A 21,432-nucleotide genomic window follows, 5' to 3' on the forward strand; every position below is an offset into this window, starting at 1 on the left:
CACGGTTGAGAACCACTGCTCTATACTGTACATTGTTAGCCATTTCAAACATTTTGGTATAATCTTTTTTCAGAACACCCAGTTGTATTCAAAGCTGACTTGCAAAATATGGAGGCAGAGGAAGGAGATACAGCTGTCCTGTCTTGTGAGCTGTCTAAACCTGGAGTACCAGTGCAATGGAAAAAGAACAAGTTACCTCTGAGGGCCAATAGGAAGTATGTAATTAAACAAGATGGCTGTCTCCTTCAGCTTAACATTATGGACCTTAAACCTGAAGATAGTGGAAACTACACATGTCAAGCAGGAAGTGCAGAGAGTTCTGCTACTGTAGCTGTGAGAGGTATTAAATGTTTATTTTTTTCAGGAAGTGATTCCCTTTTATGTATTAAATGTAAGACAGTTCTTGTTACATCCCAACCATATAATGAAGTTTGTTCAATGGTGTGCCCAATAGAGTTACCATTATTCTTCAAAATACAATTACAAAGTGTGGAGACAGAGGAGGGCAATTCAGTTTCTCTACACTGTGAGCTGTCCAAGCCTGGAATACCAGTGCAATGGAAGAAGAACAGGCTGCCACTGAAGGCCAACAGGAGATTTGTGATGAAACAAGATGGCTCCCTCCTGCAACTCAACATCAGTGACTTCAAGCCTGAAGATGCTGGTAGCTACACATGTCAAGCAGGCAGTGCAGAGACCATTGCAACAGTATCTGTAAAAGGTGCGTCCATTTCAGGGAAAGTAGGGTGTTTTGGGGGCCTGGACGAAAGGCATTGCTTTTACGCAGACATTATCAAGTAATTTTCCATCACTTCCTGTTAGTCTTGAAGCATTTTATATATATCACCCCAATTGTTTATAAAACTATTTGACTAAACCTTCTCCAGAGCGCCCAGTTTCATTCAAAGCTGACTTGCAAAGTATGGAGGCAGAGGAAGGAGATACAGTCATCCTGTCCTGTGAACTGTCTAAACCTGGAGTGGCAGTGCAATGGAAAAAGAACAGACTGCCTCTGAGGGCCAACAGGAAGTATGAGATGAAACAAGACGGCTGCCTTCTCCAACTCAACATCAAGGACCTCAAAACTGAGGATGGTGGTAGTTACTCTTGTCAAGCAGGAAATGCAGAGACTGCGGCAACTTTGTCAGTGAAAGGTGTGTATGTATTTTAGTGTTTGGGTATCTAGTCACACTGTGTCAATTAAACTTGCTGGTCATCATGCCATCTCTTGATGTCGACTTCTCCCAGAGCTGCCACCGTTGTTTGTGACAGACCTACAAAGTATAGAGGTAGATGAGGGAGGCTCAATCTCTCTGTGCTGTGAGCTGTCTAAACCTGGAGTGCCAGTGCAATGGAAAAAGAACAGACTGCCTCTGAGGGCCAACAGGAAGTATGAGATGAAACAAGATGGCTGCCTTCTCCAACTCAACATTAAGGACACCAAACTTGAGGACAGTGGTAGTTACACGTGTCAAGCAGGAAGTGCAGAGACTGCAGCAACTTTGTCAGTGAAAGGTGTGTATGTGTTTTAGTGTTTGGATATCTTAATCACACTGTCAATCTTCATGCCATCCCCTGATGTTGACTTCCCCCAGAGCTTCCACCATTGTTTGTGACAGAACTACAAAGTAAAGAGGTAAATGAGGGAGGCTCAATTTCTCTGTCCTGCGAGCTGTCTAAACCTGGAGTGCCAGTGCAATGGAAGAAGAACAGGCTGCCTATTATGTCCAACAAGAAGTATGAGATGAAGCAAGATGGCTGCTTTCTCCATCTTAATATTAAGGAGCTTAAACCAGAGGACAGTGGTAGTTACACATGCCAAGCAGGGAGTGCAGAAATCACAGCAACTATTTCTGTAAAAGGTGTGTATATTACACAAATTATGTGTTACCTCTCACAAAATTTAGCACTTGACATTTATGGAAAATGTGATTTTATGATGCCCATTTTCAAGATTGCAGTTTGAAGCTTTTACAATTTACCACAGTCCAAGAAATAGTTTACTAATATGTGCATATTTATGCAGAACACCTTCCACTGTTCAAGAAAAAGCTACAAAGTGTAGAGGCAGAGGAGGGAGCTACAACTGTCCTGTCTTGCGAGCTGTCGAAACCTGCAGTGTCAGTGCAGTGGAAGAAGAACACACTGCCATTAAAAGCTAACAGGAAGTATGACATGCAACAGGACGGCTGTCTCCTCCAGCTTAATATAAAGGAGCTCCATCCTGAAGACAGTGGAAACTACACATGTCAAGCAGGAAGTGCAGAGACCACTGCAACTGTGTCTGTAAAAGGTGTGTGCATCAATTTACTGACTTCCAGGTAGAACTTTTGTATTGCAGTTCTGTTTTTTATTTGACTTGTCATGACTTGATTGTTTTTCTTTAATTCATTTTTAGAACTGCCTTGCTTTTTCAAGAAAGAATTGCAAAACACAGAAACAGAAGCGGGAGCTACTGTAGTCTTGTGCTGCGAACTGTCTACACCTGGAGTGTCAGCACAATGGAAAAAGAATAGAATGCCACTAAGAGCAAACAGGAAGTATGCCATGAATCAGGATGGCAGTTTGCTGCAACTTCACATCAAGGAGCTAAATCCAGAAGACAGTGGAAGTTACTCATGTCAAGCAGGAAGTGCAGAGACGACTGCAATGGTGTCTGTAAAAGGTTGGTACACCTACTGTAAATAAAATAAATGTACAGCAACAAAATATATGAATGTTATAACCTTGAATATTGTCCGTCACCTTCTAACTCCCCACTCTAGAACCTAAGACTACTTTACCAAAGGAAGAACCTCCCATGATACTACCCCGAAGAAGAAGTATCACTTCCAAACCTGAGAATGTGAATCTCCCCGATGCTCACCCAATTGCTCCAGAGCCCAAGAAGAGGACAATGCGAAAAGCATCAATCACTGCTTTAGAACAAGATGCAGAACCCATGTTTAACATAAAGCAGCCCATTCAGTCTTTGCAAATAGAAACTAAAAAACAATGGGATCAAATGGAGAACCAGTCTGAAAAATCTATAAAAAACGACTTTAACAATGCTAAGGATTCAAACCAGCAGGAGGACAATATGGAGCAAGATTTGGAGGTTTACAAAAGACCAACATTGTTAGATGAGAAGGAGCATGTGACTGAACAAGTTAAGATGGAGAAGACACAAACAGCAAAGCAACAAGTTAAGGCAGAAGTGAGTCAACCAAGCAGGAGTCTTGGAGGCAATGGGGTTGATCAACAGAACCAGTTATTTAAATCAATGGAAATTGATCCAAAGCAAAAAGGGAAACCTTGTGAAGAAGTCAAAGAATTTGAAAAAAATGATGATTACCCAGAGACAACATTGTGGAAGAGAGTCGAGGAGGAGAAAAAGGCTATGAAACCATCAGCAACGTCGATTGGAACCAAAATATTAGAACAAGAAGCAAAGTATACTATTAAGAATGGTGAAGTGGGGAAGACAGGAGAGGATGTGAAACCTCCTGTGAGGTCAAAAGGAAAAGCAGCAGGAGGAAGAGAGCCTACTGAATGTGTTGGAAAAGAAACTGAGGAGCTCATTATACAGCCATCAAATGCAACAGTCAATAATTCTAGCGAAGAAAATACACAGAGAAACCACATAAAAGAACTTGTGACCACACACAAAGTAGAGGCGCAAGTGATACAAGTGCCATCAGTAGATCAGCAGGATAGTCACTCCGGAAAAAGAAAACAACTGCCTCGCGATATAAAGACTGAAATGATTCCTCCAAGGCCACCTGTGAGGTCAAGAAGCAAAACAAGGGCAGGAATAGAAAAACAGCCGTCAAGAGACACTGAGACGGATCAAGATGAACAACTTTTGACAACAACCAAAGATCAGATACTAAAACCGACAGGAAGGTCTGTGAAAGACGAGGAACCAAAACTTGAGGGAAGCCAGTCAGTACCAGCAGATGCTGATTTGGAGGAGAAGTTGGTTGTCACCAAACAGCTGATCAAACATCCAGTAAAACCCATGAGAATGGAACCTGAAATGGACAAAGAAGTAGCTGCCGAATTAATAGTAAGGAAGGACGACCAACAAGAAGAGCAAGTGACTGAAGAAATTCCTCTCCTCTACATCTCTGAAGATGAAACTTTCTCAGAAGCTTTGACTGAGATCCCAGCCAACGATAGCATAATGCAACACGGTGGTTTCTTTGATGAAACATCAACCCAAACCTACACCCCGTCTAACATTCTGGTTCTTCAGAAGACAGTCCAAGATGCTTCACCAGAGATTTACATCAGTGCTGAAGATGTACCACAAATGCAAGAGACCACTGTCAAGATCCAGATGCCCTTCAAAGGCTACGAAACTGACAAAGATACACGCCCAGTCTTGAAAGAGGCCTTTAAGAACCAGTGTGCAGATGTTGATGGTACCGTCAATCTAGTGTGTACTGTAGAAGGACAATATGACAGCGTGCGCTGGCTTAAAGATGGTCAACCAATCAGCAGTGATAAAAGACATTGTATTCAGGCCACAGATGGTGGGGTTTGCTCTCTTGTTATCACTGAACTGACCCTTAATGACAGTGGCATCTACACTTGTGAGGTGGTCAATAGATTTGGCACTACGTCATATAATGGAAACATAACAGTCGTTCAGCCCCAACAGCCTGCTCAGACAGTCCGCAGGCAAGTGCACCCACCTCAGGCTGCAATTTCACCACTACAGTTAGCTCCACTGAGGCCGGAGGACAAAACACAAAGTCAAGATCAGGCAACTTCAGGGACTGATGCTGATAACTACGTAGAGAATGTAGACGTCTCTTTGTGGGAGGCCTACAACCTGACAGAGCAGCACATTCAGACAAGCCTACAAGAGAGGAGACCATCGTCTCTTATCGCCACCAGCTCCAGTGAGTAAAATGTGCTGTTTATTCTTAACACATTTTGTTTTCTTCATTGAATTATCTTTCCTTAACAGTGTCAAGTCCATCTGATTATGACACTGCACCGGATGTGATGGAACCCGTAGAAATTAAGACCCCTCCACAAAGGTAATCGAGCAGAGGTTTTATTTAATTCTCATGATGACAACATATTTGTTTCATTAATATTACCACAGAGAGCTTCTTAAGGTAACAGACCAAATGCCTCCAAAGGACTTGGATCAACACGTTCCTGATCCATGCCTTAAGACATTTTTACAAGTCAAAGGTTAGCAAGAGATATCATTAGGCCTACTTCTTTCCAGATATCTATCAAGTATATCAATTCTGTTGTGTGCCTCTCATTCATAGGCACCCAAGAAGGCCAAATGAGGACACCATCTCCTAAACACCTTAGGGCCCACACACCTTTAGCAAGCACTGTCTCTGGATCAGAATCCGAAGGGGAAGAGGGTCAACGAGAGGTTTGGACTTTTGATTGGAAAAAATTTAATTGCTACCAAAATTGCATGCCAGAGGCTCTTCCTGAGCAAAAAATAGCATTTTTCCCCCCCATTTAACAGACGGAATCCTGGGTGCGTCCGATTGGTACTGTAGATCAGTTCCCATTTTTGCATGTCAAGACTTTGTAAATCAGGCCCTAAATGTTTGATTTAATTACTTTTTGTATTATTCTACATTTGAAGTATTTTTGTTGCACAATATTAGTATAACTCTTTGACTGTCTAGGCCCTAGACAATGCCCTAGAGTATAGGGCATTTATTCACTCACTAGCACATTTTATTGTTAAGCCTCTTTAACGTAGTTACCTTTCAATTCCCTTAGACATTTGAAATGTGTGTAGCTGGAGCAGACTGCAATCCAAACAGTGGAAGCAAGGACAGTTTTTTACTGAAGGAGGGCCAGTTCGTGGAGGTTCTAGACTCTGTCCATCCAGACAAATGGCTTGTAAGAACCAAACCCACCAAAACCAACCCTGCTCGACAGGGATGGGTGTGTCCAGCCTACCTGGAGAAGAAGAGAAAGGTTAGATGGTCATTCTAACAGTTTGTATAGTGATTAAAAATAATAGTGTGTTTGAAATAAATGCAGCACTGTTTTGTTTTTTTCTTAAACAGGAGGCCTTCACACAATTGCGGGCACCTCAAGAGGATCTTGATGGAATTGGTTCCACAGGAGAAGAGTATAGGCAGGCTTTGAGGTTTGTAAACATTACAGAGCACTGTTATAATTGTCTATTACAAAGTAAAAATTAATTTTCCATAACTTATTTTCTTGCCTAGCCAACTGATCCAAGGCCTGATTGATGGTGAAGAGGAGTTTGTGAAGGAGATGAGGATGTTTATTTCACATCCACTAAATTACTTGGACTCCAGTCGCCATGTTCCTATCAACATCATCAACCAGAAAGATATCATTTTCCGAAATATAAAGGACATTGTCCTTCTTCACGAGAAGTACGTAAAACATGTGTACATATGCTCTCAACTGCAATATTAGACACAAATAATACAGACAGTAGACTATCAGCAACCTGATTTTGACATTGAGCTTGTGGTTTCAGGTCTATTCTCCCTGGTTTGAGAGAGTGTACTACTGACGATGATGTCGCCATGCATCTAATCCATCACTTTGAGGCCCTTGAGAAGTATATTCTCTACATGCTCGGGCAACCACAAGCAGAGGCCTGCATTGCTGATAAAGCTACCCAACAATATTTCAAAGTAAGCCCTGCTAATGAGATCCTGTATCCGAGCATACGCAGCAATAGCAGAGGAGGAAACTTCCGTCAATCGTCAATTCCTGTCAATGACGATGCGCACCTAGCTGAGTGCTTCCGCATTTTCGGCGAATGATTTATGATGTGAAGCCTCGAAAAACATACGTGGAATGAGAAGGACCGTCTGTACTCGCCCCGGTCGACGGCTGTAAACCTGCTTTGGTTGGTGTTTAGTCTGTGTATTTTTTTCGAGGCTTTGGGTCACTGTGCACTCGCTGGAAGGTGAGAATCGTACGGGTATGACGATTCACAGAAGTCCCCACCACCATGCATTTTTTAATGGAATGTCTTACAGGAGTTACCAGGCTCTGGTAAACCTGAGGCTCCTGTCATAGATACCTTGACCTTCCTCCAAAGACCAGTTGAAAGGATTCAGACATATCAAGCATTGTTGAAGGTCAAAATAAATAGTTTAGATTTGTTTGCTTTCAAACATTGCCGATAATTGCCCACAACTCGGTTTTGAACTAGCATTTTATCTCCAGGAGCTAATTAAGAACAAGGCCAAAAGCGGCCAAAGCTGTTGTCTGCTGGAGGATGCCTTCTCCCTTGTGTCCTGTCTACCCTGGAGGTCTGACAACCTGCACCAGGTCTACCTCATTGAGAACTATCCAGCACCCTTGACTGCCCTGGGCGAACCTGTGCGGCAGGTCAGTGCAAGTTTCAACACCATCTTAAAATGTTATCTCTAGAAAGTAAATGTATGTCATGAGATAAAATAATGATGGTTTTCTGTTTTTTTTTCTTCCTTCTCTTATCTCCAAGGGAGCCTTCACAGTGTGGGATGAATCTCCAGAAACAAAAAAGACCTCTAGAGGGCACCAGAGACATGTCTTTCTATTCAAGGAATGCATTGTCCTATGCAAATTGAAAAGAGATGCCAGTAAGAACTGTGATACGTTCACCTTCAAGAATAAAATGAAGGTAAAGAAATTAACCTAGAAACTATTGGTGGTTACGTGTTGACATGCAAATCAATCCATGTTAACTTTTTGACTCGACCAACCCCAGCTGAATGATGTAGAGCTAAAGGAAACAATGGGAGGTGATGAGAAGGCTTGGGAGCTGTGGCACGAGCACAGGGGCTCGGTGCGGAGATATACACTGCAGGGCCGCTCACCAGTGGTGAAACTTTCCTGGCTCAAAGACCTGAAGGAGTTGCAGCAACAATCCATCCTGCCCACTAAGAGTAGGCCGTTCATATGATGATCACAGCAGATCTACCCCAAATCTCTTATCTTTATTTTAAAACTTGATTTGATAAATGTTGTCTTTTCCTGCTATGGTTGTGTCTATCAATCAATTAGACCCTCCCGTGTTTCAATCACTGCTGTCGGACTGCACAGCAAAGATCGGACAGACTGTCAAGCTGAGCTGCAAGGTTACAGGATTGCCTCAGCCAGTGATCACTTGGCTCAAAGGTCAGAATAAAAAATTAAAAAAGTGACTCAAACTGCATTGGTTCACACAAATTACATGTCTTCTCAGATGGCCTTGCGTTGGAGGATGACCCTCGGCACATCATCACAGCAGACAGCTCAGGCACATGCATTTTGATCTTGGACAGTCTGACTGTGGAAGACTCTGGACAATATGTGTGCTACGCTACTAGCACCATGGGAAGCGCTGGCACTCTGGCTACTGTTGTAGTGCAGGGTAAGTCTCGTGAAAGATTAGATTTAGATATCATTCCAAGTACTGTATAATGATTTAAACCCACAAAAGCTTTACTTGCTGTATTTAAAAATGTTTTCCTCCTAGCTCCACCCAGATTTGTTAGTCGGCTGGAAAGTACTTGTCTGATAGACAGAGAAGACATTTATTTTACTTGTTCCACTCTTACAACTCCTTTGCCCAGAATCAGGTCAGTATGCCATTTTCCAATACCCACTGGTGATAACACAAGTTAAATAACAGTAATAGTGTAACACAGTAAAGTGCATTAGTAAAAATTTAGAATTGCACTGCATGTTTTATCAACATGAGATTGGCAAACTATGCAAAAATAAATAAAAACCTCTCTAACACTTTTACACCACTATAAAGCCAAAAAAAATACATTCCACGATAACAGTGTTTTTTGAGCATCTAATCTGATCATTATTATTCTTTTAATATTAGAAATGTCGGTTTGTAAAGGCAGAATTCTGACAAATCTCTTGTAATGGGTCTTAATGACGGAAATAAGCTCCTCTTTTGCCTTTGAAGGTGGATGAAGGATGGCAAAGAGTTGACTGACAAGCAAAAATATTCAGTCTTGAATGACCCTCGAAGTGGAATATTGTCTTTCACAGTCCTCAGTGCAACAGAGGCAGACATCGGACTGTATGAGTGTGAGGTATGATACGACATGTCTAATAATCTTCATTGTCAGAGGTGCTCTCTAAAGACACAAATATTTTTGTTCCACTTCAGCTTTCGAATGAGTTTGGTTGTGTCAAGTGCAAGGCCGGACTGTGCCCCTCCTACGTCGCCCCGAATGACTCTGAGAGTGCCCAGGCACACGACTTGCCTCTTAAAGGTAGGGCAGTTGGAGCTATATAAGGTAATTCTGCTGTCTATTGGGAGTCTTTTTTTTTTTAGGGATATACTTTAATTTCTTCTACATGAAGGAGAAATCACATGCCATCATTCACAACAGTCCATGTCTGTTCTCATCTTATAATCATAAACATGACAGTCGTCTGGGGAACGTAATCCATTTTATCATGTTTATTGCATTTTGAGACATTACTTACTTTTCCTTATATTCATTTCACATGCTTATATCTGGAGCTGTTTCATCAAGCATACCAGCTGTCCGCAGCAAAACACGGATAAGAGAAAAGTACTCATTTGTATTCATTCATCTGTTTCACAATGCTAATATTTTTTATTTTCTTTGAGTTATTGTCAAGGTTACATGTAATGAGGCCACATTTACTGAAATAACTTAAATATCTACTTATTGATCACTCCTGAGAATTGTTGAAGATACTATGTATGCTAACAAAACAAAAAACAATCTATAATCATACCAGGCGAACTGGAAGCGAGTAACTGCAAAATAAAATGAATATATTTGTTTTATACAGTAGGATATATTTAATCATGTTTCACTTTCCACAGAGGACACAAACTTTTTCTCCACTAGATGGAGTCATCTGAACCACTGAGGTGTCTTAAATAATGGTTGTGATTCTCGTTAGCCACAACATTAGAAAAATCTATTAAGGATATCAAACAGAACTATATAATTTAATTAAGAGTTTTAGTGTTTTATTAAAAATCTAATAAAAATAGCTCTCAGTATGCTGGAGTGTAGTTGTACTACTGCTGCAAAGTGTTGATTGTGTTAACTGAGCATTAATATCTTTTTAAAGACATAACGTTTGATACACCTTATCTACTGGATCTCCTTTTAAAGATTATGCAAGTGTACCTAATCTTGTGGTTAGTGAGTTTAAGTAGATGTGTGTACACTGATGCCGTAGTATATGTACTTAAATATAAATGCAAAACTGCTTTTGGTATTTTACCCTTTCATTGTCTATAACCTTCATGTTTTCCATCTTCCCTCTACTAGTCCAAAAGCAGAAGGTTCCTCATGCGGACCGCTCCATGTAAGTCACCATTGTCATGACAACATGTAACCGCTCAGTGTTCCCGTTTTTTCCCGTCTTGTTAACGCATGCCCAGCTAACTCTTCACCGCCACAAATACGAGATGGCCATGTGCTGGGCAGATGCTCTCATACAGGAGTGGGCACATGCCCATATCTTAATGTGATGGGCGCTTTACTGTAGTTTCACTAAAGCCTGAAGCCAGCAGGTAAGATGCACATTATTTCTGTTCTGCGTAATATCAGGTAATGTATGTTTGACTCATGTCTATGTTGAATCATGACATTCATTAACAGAATGGTATTTTGTATTTTCCTAGATGCAGACTCAGAGGGTTGGTCTTCTGCCTTTGTGAAGAAATGGCTACAAACAGATTTCACTCCCTCCTCCATTACTAAGAGGATTTCCCCACCCAATAATGACCAGTGAGTATAACATTCCTGCAATATTTATCTCCTTTAACCTTGGACTTGAAAAATAATAATAATAATAATAATAATAAGTCATAATATAAAATATAACATTTTGTTGGTTGAAAGAGGCTAGGAGATACGTAAGTGCTAAGTGAGCAGTATCCATTTTCACTTGTGAACTTAAAAACACTAACCTTTAATGCCTTTTTGGTCTTCAGAGCTGAGTGTAGTATTGCAGAAGTTCCTCAGCCAGTATCCGTGGATCAGCCAGCACAGCAGCAGCCTACGTGTTACTTGGAGGAGGAAGAAGAAATCTACATCTCAGATCAAATGCAGGAAATTACAGATGGTACTTCTTTTCTTCTGTGTTAAAATAAATAAATAATAATCACTCTTTTCAAGTAGTAATCTTAATCACTTTCTTTGCTGTCCTGTTCAGTTCCTCCCTTCATCCAAGTATTCCCTGAAGACATGTGCGTTGAACCAGGCCAACCAGCTACATTTACCGTCATCATTACAGGAAGGCCGATGCCACAGACGCAGTGGTACAAGGTAGAAATTCAATAAGAAGTTCAGTTGTTTGTAAATTTGACTGATTTGTTTTATTGGGAGCCTTTTAGTTCTATAGTGTCAAAAGGGTGAGACTAGCTCAAGGGTGGGCAAAGGTTTGGGCTCAAGGGCCACATTTGTTTTGTTAAAACTGATTTTATTTATTATTATTCAACTTTGATTGCCGATAACCCTTAATATGTTTGTTTCTCTGGTACACTAAACACATTTATGGGTCAATATAATTGCTGTTTCTGTGTATAGGAAATTCTCAAAAATATGAGAAGAGTCATATAATATTTGCAACAAAAAAGTATAACTTGCCTTCCTACACACTATAACTGTTCCAAAACATACAAAGTTTAGTTGAACTTAAGTTTAGTCTTATCTCCTGATATCACTTCATCATTCATCTGATAAATTCAATCTGCTGTTTGTTACTGGAGGACGGAGAAGAACTTACAGCCGGTGACAATGTGGAGATAGTTCAGCATGCCGCCCGTTGTTCGGTGACCATAGTGTGCCCAGAAAGTGAAGACAGCGGCATTTACACCTGCTTCTCCTACAATGACGCTGGCCATGTGTCGTGTCAGGCTCAGCTCATAGTGGAGGAAGGTGAGGCAGTATACGATTGTTCGTCTTGGGGCTGTAAAAAAAAATATATATATATTATCACCTGTTTCCGTCACTTCATTGTTTTTAGGTCCACTGGGGTCTCAGGAGAGAGAGGTGGAGTTGGGCAAGAGAAGAAAGCTATTCACCGTTTATGATGTTGGTGATGAAATTGGAAGGTGAGCTCATCCTCCATATCCACATCGTCCTACCATCTCTTCATCTATGCTATGATTCATTGGAATTTCTTCATCCTTAGAGGAACATTTGGAGTGGTGAAGCGTGTGGTCCACAGAGGAACAGGTGAAGTCTTTGCTGCCAAATTCTTACCCCTACGAAGTAGCACCCGCACCCGGGCCTTCCAGGAGAGGGATTTGCTCTCCCGTCTGGCTCATCCTAGGGTGGCTTGTCTACTGGACTTCTTTTGCACACGGCGCACACTGGTGCTCATTACAGAGATGTATCCCTTCTAAACAAAAATGAATCACATACAAGAGCCGCTTTTGTCCAATAGTGTATTTCTTCTTTAACATAATCACTAGCTGCTGTTCTCATAGCCTTGTAGACCATTTGTTACTCAGAGGGTTAGTCTCAGAGAAAGAGGTAAGAGATTCAAATGATCAAACAGTATATTTTTCTTGTTAATTAGATGTAGCACTGTGAATAATTTTGTTTCAGGTTCAGTCATACATCCAGCAAATTCTTGAAGGAGTTGGACATATTCACAGCATGAACATTTTGCATTTGGACATCAAAGTGAGATTTTGGCTTAAAGACAATACTGACAAAATTACTTATATTTTTGTATTAAAACAATTATTCATGTTGATTTATGAAAACCCCTCAGCCAGAAAATATCCTCATGGTTTATCCACCCAGAGATGAAATCAAGATCTGTGACTTTGGCTTCTGCCAGGAAGTAGACACATCCAGACATCAGTACAGCATGTTTGGTACGCCGGAGTTTGTTGCGCCCGAAGTTGTTCACCAAGAACCCGTGAGTGTGGGCACAGATATTTGGTGAGTCAAAATCCAGATCCCACACAGAAAAAAAATTTTTTTTTTACTGATGTATTATGCGATATAACAGAAACATCTTTCTATCGATAACAGGTCAGTGGGTGTGATGACATATTTATGGTATGTATATCGCCAGGCAATATAAAGTGCTATACCATAAATGTATCCACAATAGTAAATACTGTTTCTTTTCTATTTCTTACTTTGGCAGCCTATTATGTCGTTGCCCCTTTGTGGGTGAAACGGACCGTGCTACACTGCTGAGAGTGGGAGAAGGGACCCTAAACTGGGATGCCCCTGACGTCACGAGTAGGAGTCCTGAGGCCCGGGCCTTTCTTCGTAGTCTTCTACAACCAGACCCTGAGTAGGCATCTCCCATACATTACATTGGGGAACAATTTAAAAATTTGTTGAGTTTGATTTTTATGCTGATTAAAACAAAAATGTGCATGCTGATTCCAAACCTGTAGTAATTTTTTTCAAGCATGTCTAGTTTTTTTTCTCCACAACTTACCCACCAGATAAACAAAATCCACCTGATGAGCTGTAGTAAGAAGAGCTGATTAAGGTTGGACTTATCTACAGCTATGTGGCAAATTGTTTGTGCAGTCACAATTGAAACTATAAGCTTAAAAACAAAATGTGGTAGAGAAAAACTGACATCAGTTTTGGTTTCCGCACCCAAAATTAAGTTAAAAACAGCTGTCAGACCTAAATCAACAACAATTGTTTTTCCCATTGTTATTTAACTATCTCTTTCAAAGTCAAAATTGACAACACTTACTTAAGCAGAACCCCCATGATTTCTTTTTTTTTTCTCTCTACCCTGTATAGGAAGCGGCCATCTGCCTTTGAGTGCTTGAGCCATGAATGGCTCCAGGTGAGGCTTAACTATTGTTTAACAAACAGCTTTTTCTGTGTTCAACAGTTTTTTTTAACTTGAATGAAAATAAAACTAAAATTTAACTGTGATCAGGATGAAAATGCAGGGGAAGACACGGATGAAATTAACACAAAAGGTTTAAAGGTTTTCATCTCAAAAAGAAAATGGCAGGTAAGTTGTTGGGGAAATGAGAGATTCTGCAATTTGTCTTCAAAGGACTCTATTTCAGCAATGTATTTTGCCTCTTTATCCCCAGCGTTCCTTGACATGTGTCGGTTCCGTGCTCACATTAAGACAAATTCCCGAGCTCCTGGATGCTCCTCTCAGAGATACAGCAGTGACTGTTCCCCGTGAACACCACCAGAACAGCAGCACTTCTATGAGCAGTGGTTCATCATCCGAATACGATGAAGCTGACTCTTGGGACTTCTTCCAACACTGCAGCCCAACTGAGGAGGAGGAGGAGGAGGAGGAAGAAACAGAGGATGACTACGACCCTTTGAGCGAAAGAGCGCGGATCCCGGAGCCTTTTACGCAACTTCATCAATGTCCATACGAAGAAGAGGAAGTGATGTTTGGGGAGGGGGAAGACGAGGACGATGATGAGCTGGTTGGCCGGAGGAGCATGTTAGAACGGAGTGTGAGTCGGCAGTCTGTTGCGTCTTCAGAGGTTTCGTATCTTCAAACACCTCAGAATGAAAGAAGGTTCAACAAGGGCAGTAGTCCGTCTCTCAACCTTTCCGATGGTGATGAAGGTTCAGGAAGCGATGCGGGTCGAATCCCTCGAGGCAGCGTGATCCGGAGCACTTTCTACAGTTCATCTCATCAGCTTTCACCCATGTCTGCCAGACACATGACATTACGTGACAAGTTTCAGGTCAAAAAGCAGGAAAGAGGTCGCAAGCCTCTGCGTAGGAGCTTGTCAGGGCGCCTCAATGAACCTCTCATAGAATACGTGGAAGATGACACGGAGACCAACCGAAGCCAGAGACGGGGGTCCACCCAGCCCACGATGCACAAGTCTACTTCTTTTGATGGCAGTGTCACCCGCACCAATGTTCCACCTCACAGAAGGAGCAGGTCGCTTGATGAGTACTCTCGCCGATCTCCCAGCTCACCCAAACCCTCGAAGCCAGGTGACGAAGAAGGTACAAAAAGTATGAAGGAGGATTTCACAGATGATGAAGTGGGAGGGAAAAAATTGCTGGCGATTCCAAGCCCTCGAAGACCCACAAGAAGAAGGGGTTCAACTGTTCCTGTACAGGGCACTTCCACGTTGGGTGGTGAATCTGCTCCATTAAGCCGCCTTATGGGTGGCAGAACGTGCCACAGGATGGATCAGGAGCAATCAGAGGGTGACGCCTTTGCTGGTTCCCAAGGTTCCTTGGCTGAGTCATCTATTTTGGAGCATGGTGGCTCTGAGTCGTCCAGTAGACTCGGTTCATATGAGGAACTCAGGGGGAGGTACAGATCAGAAGAGAGTGAAGGTTATGATGACCCGAGAGAGCCTCTGACATCATCATCCCCTCGCTCATTTCAAGAACTCAAACCCAGAGGCCACTTTCTTCAAGCTCCACCACGCAACCGCACACGCTCCAACCCCAACATATGTCACTTGCAGATGTCATCAACACCCAGTCCAAGTCCTAGCCTCTCCTCTCTTCAGGCTCCTGAAAGGCCTCCCAGAGCCAAAGACAAGAAAGGCCATGGCCTTCAAAGACATGCATCTGCGCCAGCTCTCCAAGTTCAGCCACCTGCGGGAAAATCCCCAAAGCTGGGATTGCTGAATATTTTCCGCAGGCAGTCCTGGGCTAGCCATTCCTACTCGCAGCTAGATTGCCCAGAGTTAGGACCAACACTAGGAGAGATAATGAAGCCAGATACGCCAACCATGTCCTTTAGAAAGAAAATGAGAGCTTCAGCTTCAAGTTTGACCAAGCTGTTCTCAAGATCTTCCAGTAAAGAGGATCTAAGTAAAGGAGGTACACAATTTTTATTGTTTCACAGATACCTGACTGAAAAAAAAAATACATTGAGCTTTATTTAAATTAGAGGGATCAAAATAAATGTGTTAATTGTGCATTAACTTAAGCTGTTTTTTTATTTTTTTATTATTATTTATTTATAACAACGATTAACGCACGGCCCTTATTTGGAAATTCCTATAGGGTACTGGGGAACTTCCAGACGCGGCGCAGCACACACATATGAGTTACCCTATGCACTGCAGCTAATATAGTCAATGTTTAAACATTATCTTCACTTCACTTCAAATAACTTTATGAATTACTATGAAATTAGTAAATTACCATATCAAAAAACTAAAAAGATACAGTGTTCCCTCATTTTCCGCTGGGGTTAGGTTAAAAAAAATACCCGCAATAAATGAAATCCGCAAAGTAGCTTTATGTTTTACATTTATTATAAATGTTTTAAGGCTCTAAAACCCCTCGCCACACAGTTTATAGTTTTCCCATCGAGGCATTTACATTTTCTCACATTCCTCTTGTTTAAACATTCTCAATGTTCAAACCTTCATGAATTTCATAAATTAGGTACATTACTGAAAAATTCCACAAAAACAAATTCTGCCAAGCAACGAGGACGCGAAAAGTGAAACACATTTTAGCGAGGAAACACTGTACAACCATAATTGTATTAGGTTATCTTTTTCCACCTTTTGTTAAATATCAAGAATATCAAAAACTTGAAAAAAAATCTATATTTTATTGTGCATTTAGAACAGATATAAAATGTGTGATTAATTTGCGATTAATCACGAGTTAATTTTTGAAATCATTTGATTAATTACGATAAAAAAAATATCGAGTGGCAGCCCTGATATAAATGTTTTTTGTTACAACAGCACCAATTGTCAAGGGCTCAACTTTGCCTGAAAGGGAGCACGGGCTTGAGAGTCCAAAAAAGAGGACCTCCAAGCGCTTGCCTACTTTTAAGATACCAGCATTCAAAAAAGCAAAAGGTATCAAATTAGCCTTATCTAATTAGTCTACTGTTCATAATACACCTGTTGCCAATAATTTTGCTATGCTTCATTTTATTAGATCTTCTAGTCCGTCCCAACAAGGCGGATGTGCTTCATTTGGACGGAGGTGGCGTACTGCTGGTGTGGAAGCCTGTTCAGTCTGGTGACCCGGTTACCTACTGTGTGGAGTACTGTACAGATGGTAGGTTCACAGTTTAGACACAGCTGTAGATTGTTTGCAGGCTACAAATGCTCTTCTGAGCTTCGAATCAAATTCTAAAGGAGTGCTACATTCATCCTCAGGTGGAGAGTGGACAGTCCTGTCGGAGGATGTGAGTGACAGCAGCTATGCGGCGAAGGATCTACCCAGAGGAGCTACTTATGTTTTCAGGGTGGGCTGCATCACCAAGACAGGAGCAGGACCTTTCAGTGATGCTTCCGCCCCCATTGTCATGGCAACTCACCCTGAATGTGAGGGCAACAAACTTTTAAAAGTAGGCCTTGAAAGAGCCTTCATAAAGTTTTTTTTGTTCTTTTGTTGCGCAGATGCAAACATTCCTCTCATCCAAACTGAGTGCCTCGGTTCAAAGGTGACTGGGTCAGAAAGTCAGCCAACACAGAGGCATTACAACTTCCTCTCAGAGATCAATAGGTTGGGATTTTATGAAGCTCTTGAAAGCTTGCATTAAGCAAAGCTCCGCCCTCGTGTTTCATGCCTCAGTATTTGTCGTCATAATCACCCCAGGGGTCGCTTCAGTGTGGTCAACTTATGTCGCGATGCTGAGACCTGTCAAGTGTTTGCCGCTAAGATCACGCCTTACCGGGCAGAGCAGAGACAGTTGGTCCTGAAGGAATATCAGCTGCTGAGGAGGCTTCACCATTCCCACCTGGTACAACTGCACACTGCTTACATCACTTCTTGCTACCTGGTGCTGGTGGAGGAGCTCTGTCCTGGCAAAGAGTTGCTCTACAGTCTAGCTGCAAGGTGAGAGATGTTTGAAATCACTACAGCACTAAAAAAAACACTTAATACAGCAAGGCCCTATTGAAATGATTAACTCCACTAAAGGTGAGATAATCGTTTTAATTGCCATTAGTGTTGGAGGAGTAACGCAAGTTAACTGGAAGGGACCATTCAATTTTGGTGAGTATCTGACTACAATTATGACCAACAATTTTGTCAGTCTTTAAAAAGGCATTATCTAGTAAATTAGGCTCTGCAATATATATATATATCATAAACCAATAAATTATCTAAAAAAAAACATTTTATTTTTTTTGTCCCTACAATGCATTTCAATGGGCAACAATTATACATTGATTTTTGTTATTTGTGGGCCAGCCTGGTTCCTATTACTGTAAATATATTGTTAAAAACAAATAATATTATGTTACTTTTCAGTTCCCAGAATGCATTGTGGGGCGCAATACATTTAATTGATAAAATTGTAAGGATACTAGTTAATACTTACGTACTTACTTACTGTGACTTCAGGTGTGTAAAATAGTGACATCCATATTGGTCAACTAGCATTTTTCACCCATTGTTTATTTGAAAACAAACAAAAACAATACGAGGCAGATGCGAACAGTCCCTCAAAATGAGCCCCAATGTTACTAGTTTTAACTCAAGCCGTTTATTACATCCAGTTGAAGCTAACTGCAAAACTAAAAACGCTTAAAAACAAAGAGATTTACACAAAGAGCACACGCAAATATAAATTACACTTTCGTTTTGTATTACTTTCCCAACATAGCCAGCTCAAAGCTAATACACCATTGACCCGCTAGCAAAAATTAGCATGCTACTCGCGGCACTCAAATCCCTCCAAACAACGGGTATTCATACACAAATGCTGCAGGAAGGTGCACAGACAAACGTTTTAATGGTATTCACGGACATATGCTCTTCCGAGGCTGTAAATAAATAATTGAATAAATAAATCAAGTTTCGTTTTGTTTTTGACACTACTCAAGCGCTGTTTCTTCTTCTACTCCTTAATGTAACTACAAGGTGTATCTATCGCAATACAATGACCCACACTGCCCCTAAGTGGCCAAGTCGTGTACAGCATTAACAGCACTCCCATATTGATGTGACTCCTCTACGTGTATGTTTTGCAGAGACGTGTACTCGGAGGCTAACGTGGCCGAGCTGCTGGGTCAGATCCTGAGTGCAGTTGACTACCTTCACGGCCGGCGAGTGGTCCACTTGGACCTCAAGTCTGACAACATGCTGGTGGATGACGGCAACCACCTGAAGATTGTGGACTTCGGCTCAGCTCTGTCTTTCACGCCCGGCCAGCCCCTCCACACTGAGCACCTCCAGGGCCTGTCGGAGAGCAAAGGTGATCAGGGAATGCTAGTTTGACTTTTTGCCGTGTTATTAATCTCTAATACACCAAATCTTTGACTGTCATGGCCTTCAACAGAGCGCCGCAGCAAAGGTGCACTTGGATGGATGGATGGATGGATGAGTGGGAATAACTTCAGCTGATCCTAACATCCTTCATTCTTACTGTTATGATTTTTTTTTTTTTTACATAACCGTCAATTTATCATGCGAGTGAACTTGCCATCAGTGTCAATAACTACACAATATTTTATGAACAACATCATGTTTCTGTCTGTTTTGTCAGTTTATATTATCCTTCCTAAAGCTCCGGAAATCCTGGAGGGCCAGGGTGTTGGGCCTGAGACCGATGTTTGGGCCATCGGAGTTCTCTTGTTTATTATGTAAGCACACACAAACACTCTCCTAACTGTTATGAATATTTCTTCTTATTCCAAATATATATTTTTTGTAATTTCTGTCTTCCAGGTTGAGTGCTGACAGCCCATTTCATGCGGAAGTGGGCTGGGAACAGGACAGAAACATCAAGAAAGGGAAGATCCAGTTTGGACGCTGTTACCCTGGTTTGTCTGAAGGAGCCTTGAACTTGATGAAGAGCAGCCTGAATAACAAATCCTGGTAAGCGTCTCATTGAAAGTATCACTTTAGATAGAGAATTGAGTTAAGCTTGTAGTGTGGGTATTTGTATTCCCCAAACCTGTGGACCTTTAACAGTGTAACAGTTCTTAGGTCAGGGGTCTGCAACCTGCGGCTCTGGAGCCACATGTGGCTCTTTAGTACCTCTCCTGTAGCTTCTTGTGGATCTCTAAAAAAATAAAAATAAATAGTAGAAATAATAATTTAAAAAAATGCATATTTATTTTTATTTTTTTAGATAAAATATTATTTTAATGAATGAATGATTAAATAAAAAATACTAATTGAATATTAAATATTTTAAAAATGTCAGTCGATTTTTAAGTTGTCAGAAAAAGATAAAAGAAAGGTACATTAAAATGACATTAACATGTCTAAAAACATGACCATAAAATGTCCAAAAAGGAAGATGAAAAGCAGAAAATTACCATAAAATGTCCATGAAATTGCCAAAAATGTCAGATAATTTATTAAAAAAAGGCAGAGAACAAAACATTGTAAAAAGTAACCATAAAATGTCCAATAACAAAAGAAGAAATCCTGAAAATTACCATATCTACAATATTGCCAAAAATGTCAGAAAATTGATAGGAAAAAGGCAGAAAAAAGGTTTTCAAAAAAACACACAGAAAAAAGGCAGAAAAAAATGTCAAAAAATAGCCAAAAAATAAAGAGTGGCAGAAAATGACCATATATCCATAAAATTGCCAAAAATGCCAGAAATTTGACAGAAAGGCAGAAAAGTCTAAACGTAAAAAATAATAATAAGAAGAAAAAACACAAAAAAACACAAGACTAAGGGTTGGAGAAAATGAATCTTTATGTATTGGATGCTGCATATTTTTCCGTTATGGTGCAGCTTTAATTAGCTCATGAGCCCTCACTACATTAAACTAACACTAACACAGTTTCAATCATCACAATCTTCAAATGTTTTGCATCTCCAGACACATTTTGTGTTATTTATTTTTGACAGGAAAGGTTGCTGACCTCTGTCCTAGGTCCACAAGTCCATTATTGGACCTTCTGACACCACCATGACAATCAGGGACTCTGAAACATATAAGCTAAGGCCTAAGGGTCATGAAGTCGGGTGAATTAGAAAGTATTGCAGGCCTACTATCAACTTTTTTTTGTTTTTGTTTTAAGGGGGAGACCCACTGCGGCAGAGTGCCTCCAAGACGCTTGGCTGCGTGCTCATCGCGGTCCCCACCGATCACGCCACTCGAAGGTGTGTTTCTCCACTGATAAGCTCAAAGCGTACCTCATGCAGAAGGAGGAGAAGCGAGACCAAGTGCGCACCAAGCTTCAGGGTCCCTTCTTCCAGTAGCGGGTCAACAGAGAAATACAATGGTGTTGTGTGTCAACCGGCTGCCATCTGAGGAAAGGAAACTGTGATGCGTCTTAAAAAGCTGTGTGTCCGTTTAGTTGTAAGCATTGCAGTAAGAGTGTTCCAAGTTGTTTCGCTCTGGTTTAAATGCAAACATATCAGGGTTAATGTTCAGCCAATGAGTTTGAACTTGCATGTCACATTTTAATTTAAATATCACATTGTTCAACCCTTTCAGTTTTCATGTGTAAATGAGATTTTTTAGGTTGGACAATTTATTGTCAACCACCTGCTTGGATGAGTTACTTACTGGATGACGGGTGAAATAAATGGCGTTAAATTGAC

At 41.0% G+C, this 21,432-nt stretch overlaps 1 protein-coding gene across 1 annotated transcript in view; it reads left to right on the forward strand.

The window, feature by feature from the left end:
- obscna (obscurin, cytoskeletal calmodulin and titin-interacting RhoGEF a) overlaps positions 1-21,431 on the forward strand; it is a 37,442-nt gene extending 16,011 nt beyond the window's left edge. The window contains exons 34-81 of the mRNA XM_086089535.1: positions 74-340; positions 455-721; positions 888-1,154; positions 1,249-1,515; positions 1,596-1,862; positions 2,027-2,293; positions 2,399-2,665; positions 2,766-4,889; positions 4,958-5,030; positions 5,099-5,190; positions 5,274-5,386; positions 5,749-5,949; positions 6,042-6,124; positions 6,207-6,380; positions 6,488-6,647; positions 6,999-7,100; positions 7,189-7,353; positions 7,469-7,627; positions 7,715-7,892; positions 8,011-8,124; positions 8,192-8,359; positions 8,465-8,567; positions 8,912-9,041; positions 9,119-9,224; positions 10,625-10,730; positions 10,937-11,067; positions 11,158-11,270; positions 11,714-11,882; positions 11,971-12,058; positions 12,139-12,339; positions 12,422-12,482; positions 12,558-12,635; positions 12,727-12,899; positions 12,993-13,019; positions 13,111-13,263; positions 13,734-13,779; positions 13,876-13,953; positions 14,039-15,764; positions 16,649-16,765; positions 16,848-16,970; positions 17,072-17,239; positions 17,315-17,420; positions 17,514-17,753; positions 18,893-19,116; positions 19,201-19,215; positions 19,408-19,504; positions 19,590-19,739; positions 20,907-21,431. Of these exons, the coding sequence (XP_085945661.1) occupies positions 74-340; positions 455-721; positions 888-1,154; positions 1,249-1,515; positions 1,596-1,862; positions 2,027-2,293; positions 2,399-2,665; positions 2,766-4,889; positions 4,958-5,030; positions 5,099-5,190; positions 5,274-5,386; positions 5,749-5,949; positions 6,042-6,124; positions 6,207-6,380; positions 6,488-6,647; positions 6,999-7,100; positions 7,189-7,353; positions 7,469-7,627; positions 7,715-7,892; positions 8,011-8,124; positions 8,192-8,359; positions 8,465-8,567; positions 8,912-9,041; positions 9,119-9,224; positions 10,625-10,730; positions 10,937-11,067; positions 11,158-11,270; positions 11,714-11,882; positions 11,971-12,058; positions 12,139-12,339; positions 12,422-12,482; positions 12,558-12,635; positions 12,727-12,899; positions 12,993-13,019; positions 13,111-13,263; positions 13,734-13,779; positions 13,876-13,953; positions 14,039-15,764; positions 16,649-16,765; positions 16,848-16,970; positions 17,072-17,239; positions 17,315-17,420; positions 17,514-17,753; positions 18,893-19,116; positions 19,201-19,215; positions 19,408-19,504; positions 19,590-19,739; positions 20,907-21,087 (10,685 nt within the window). The 3' untranslated portion in view covers positions 21,088-21,431. The remainder of the gene's footprint in view (positions 1-73; positions 341-454; positions 722-887; positions 1,155-1,248; positions 1,516-1,595; positions 1,863-2,026; positions 2,294-2,398; positions 2,666-2,765; positions 4,890-4,957; positions 5,031-5,098; positions 5,191-5,273; positions 5,387-5,748; positions 5,950-6,041; positions 6,125-6,206; positions 6,381-6,487; positions 6,648-6,998; positions 7,101-7,188; positions 7,354-7,468; positions 7,628-7,714; positions 7,893-8,010; positions 8,125-8,191; positions 8,360-8,464; positions 8,568-8,911; positions 9,042-9,118; positions 9,225-10,624; positions 10,731-10,936; positions 11,068-11,157; positions 11,271-11,713; positions 11,883-11,970; positions 12,059-12,138; positions 12,340-12,421; positions 12,483-12,557; positions 12,636-12,726; positions 12,900-12,992; positions 13,020-13,110; positions 13,264-13,733; positions 13,780-13,875; positions 13,954-14,038; positions 15,765-16,648; positions 16,766-16,847; positions 16,971-17,071; positions 17,240-17,314; positions 17,421-17,513; positions 17,754-18,892; positions 19,117-19,200; positions 19,216-19,407; positions 19,505-19,589; positions 19,740-20,906) is intronic.
- Position 21,432: the final 1 nt, after the last annotated feature.

This window comes from Leptonotus elevatus, chromosome 11 (assembly GCF_054856555.1).
Source record: "Leptonotus elevatus isolate MCC_2025b chromosome 11, RoL_Lele_1.0, whole genome shotgun sequence".
In the NCBI taxonomy this organism is placed as follows: Eukaryota; Metazoa; Chordata; class Actinopteri; order Syngnathiformes; family Syngnathidae; genus Leptonotus; species Leptonotus elevatus.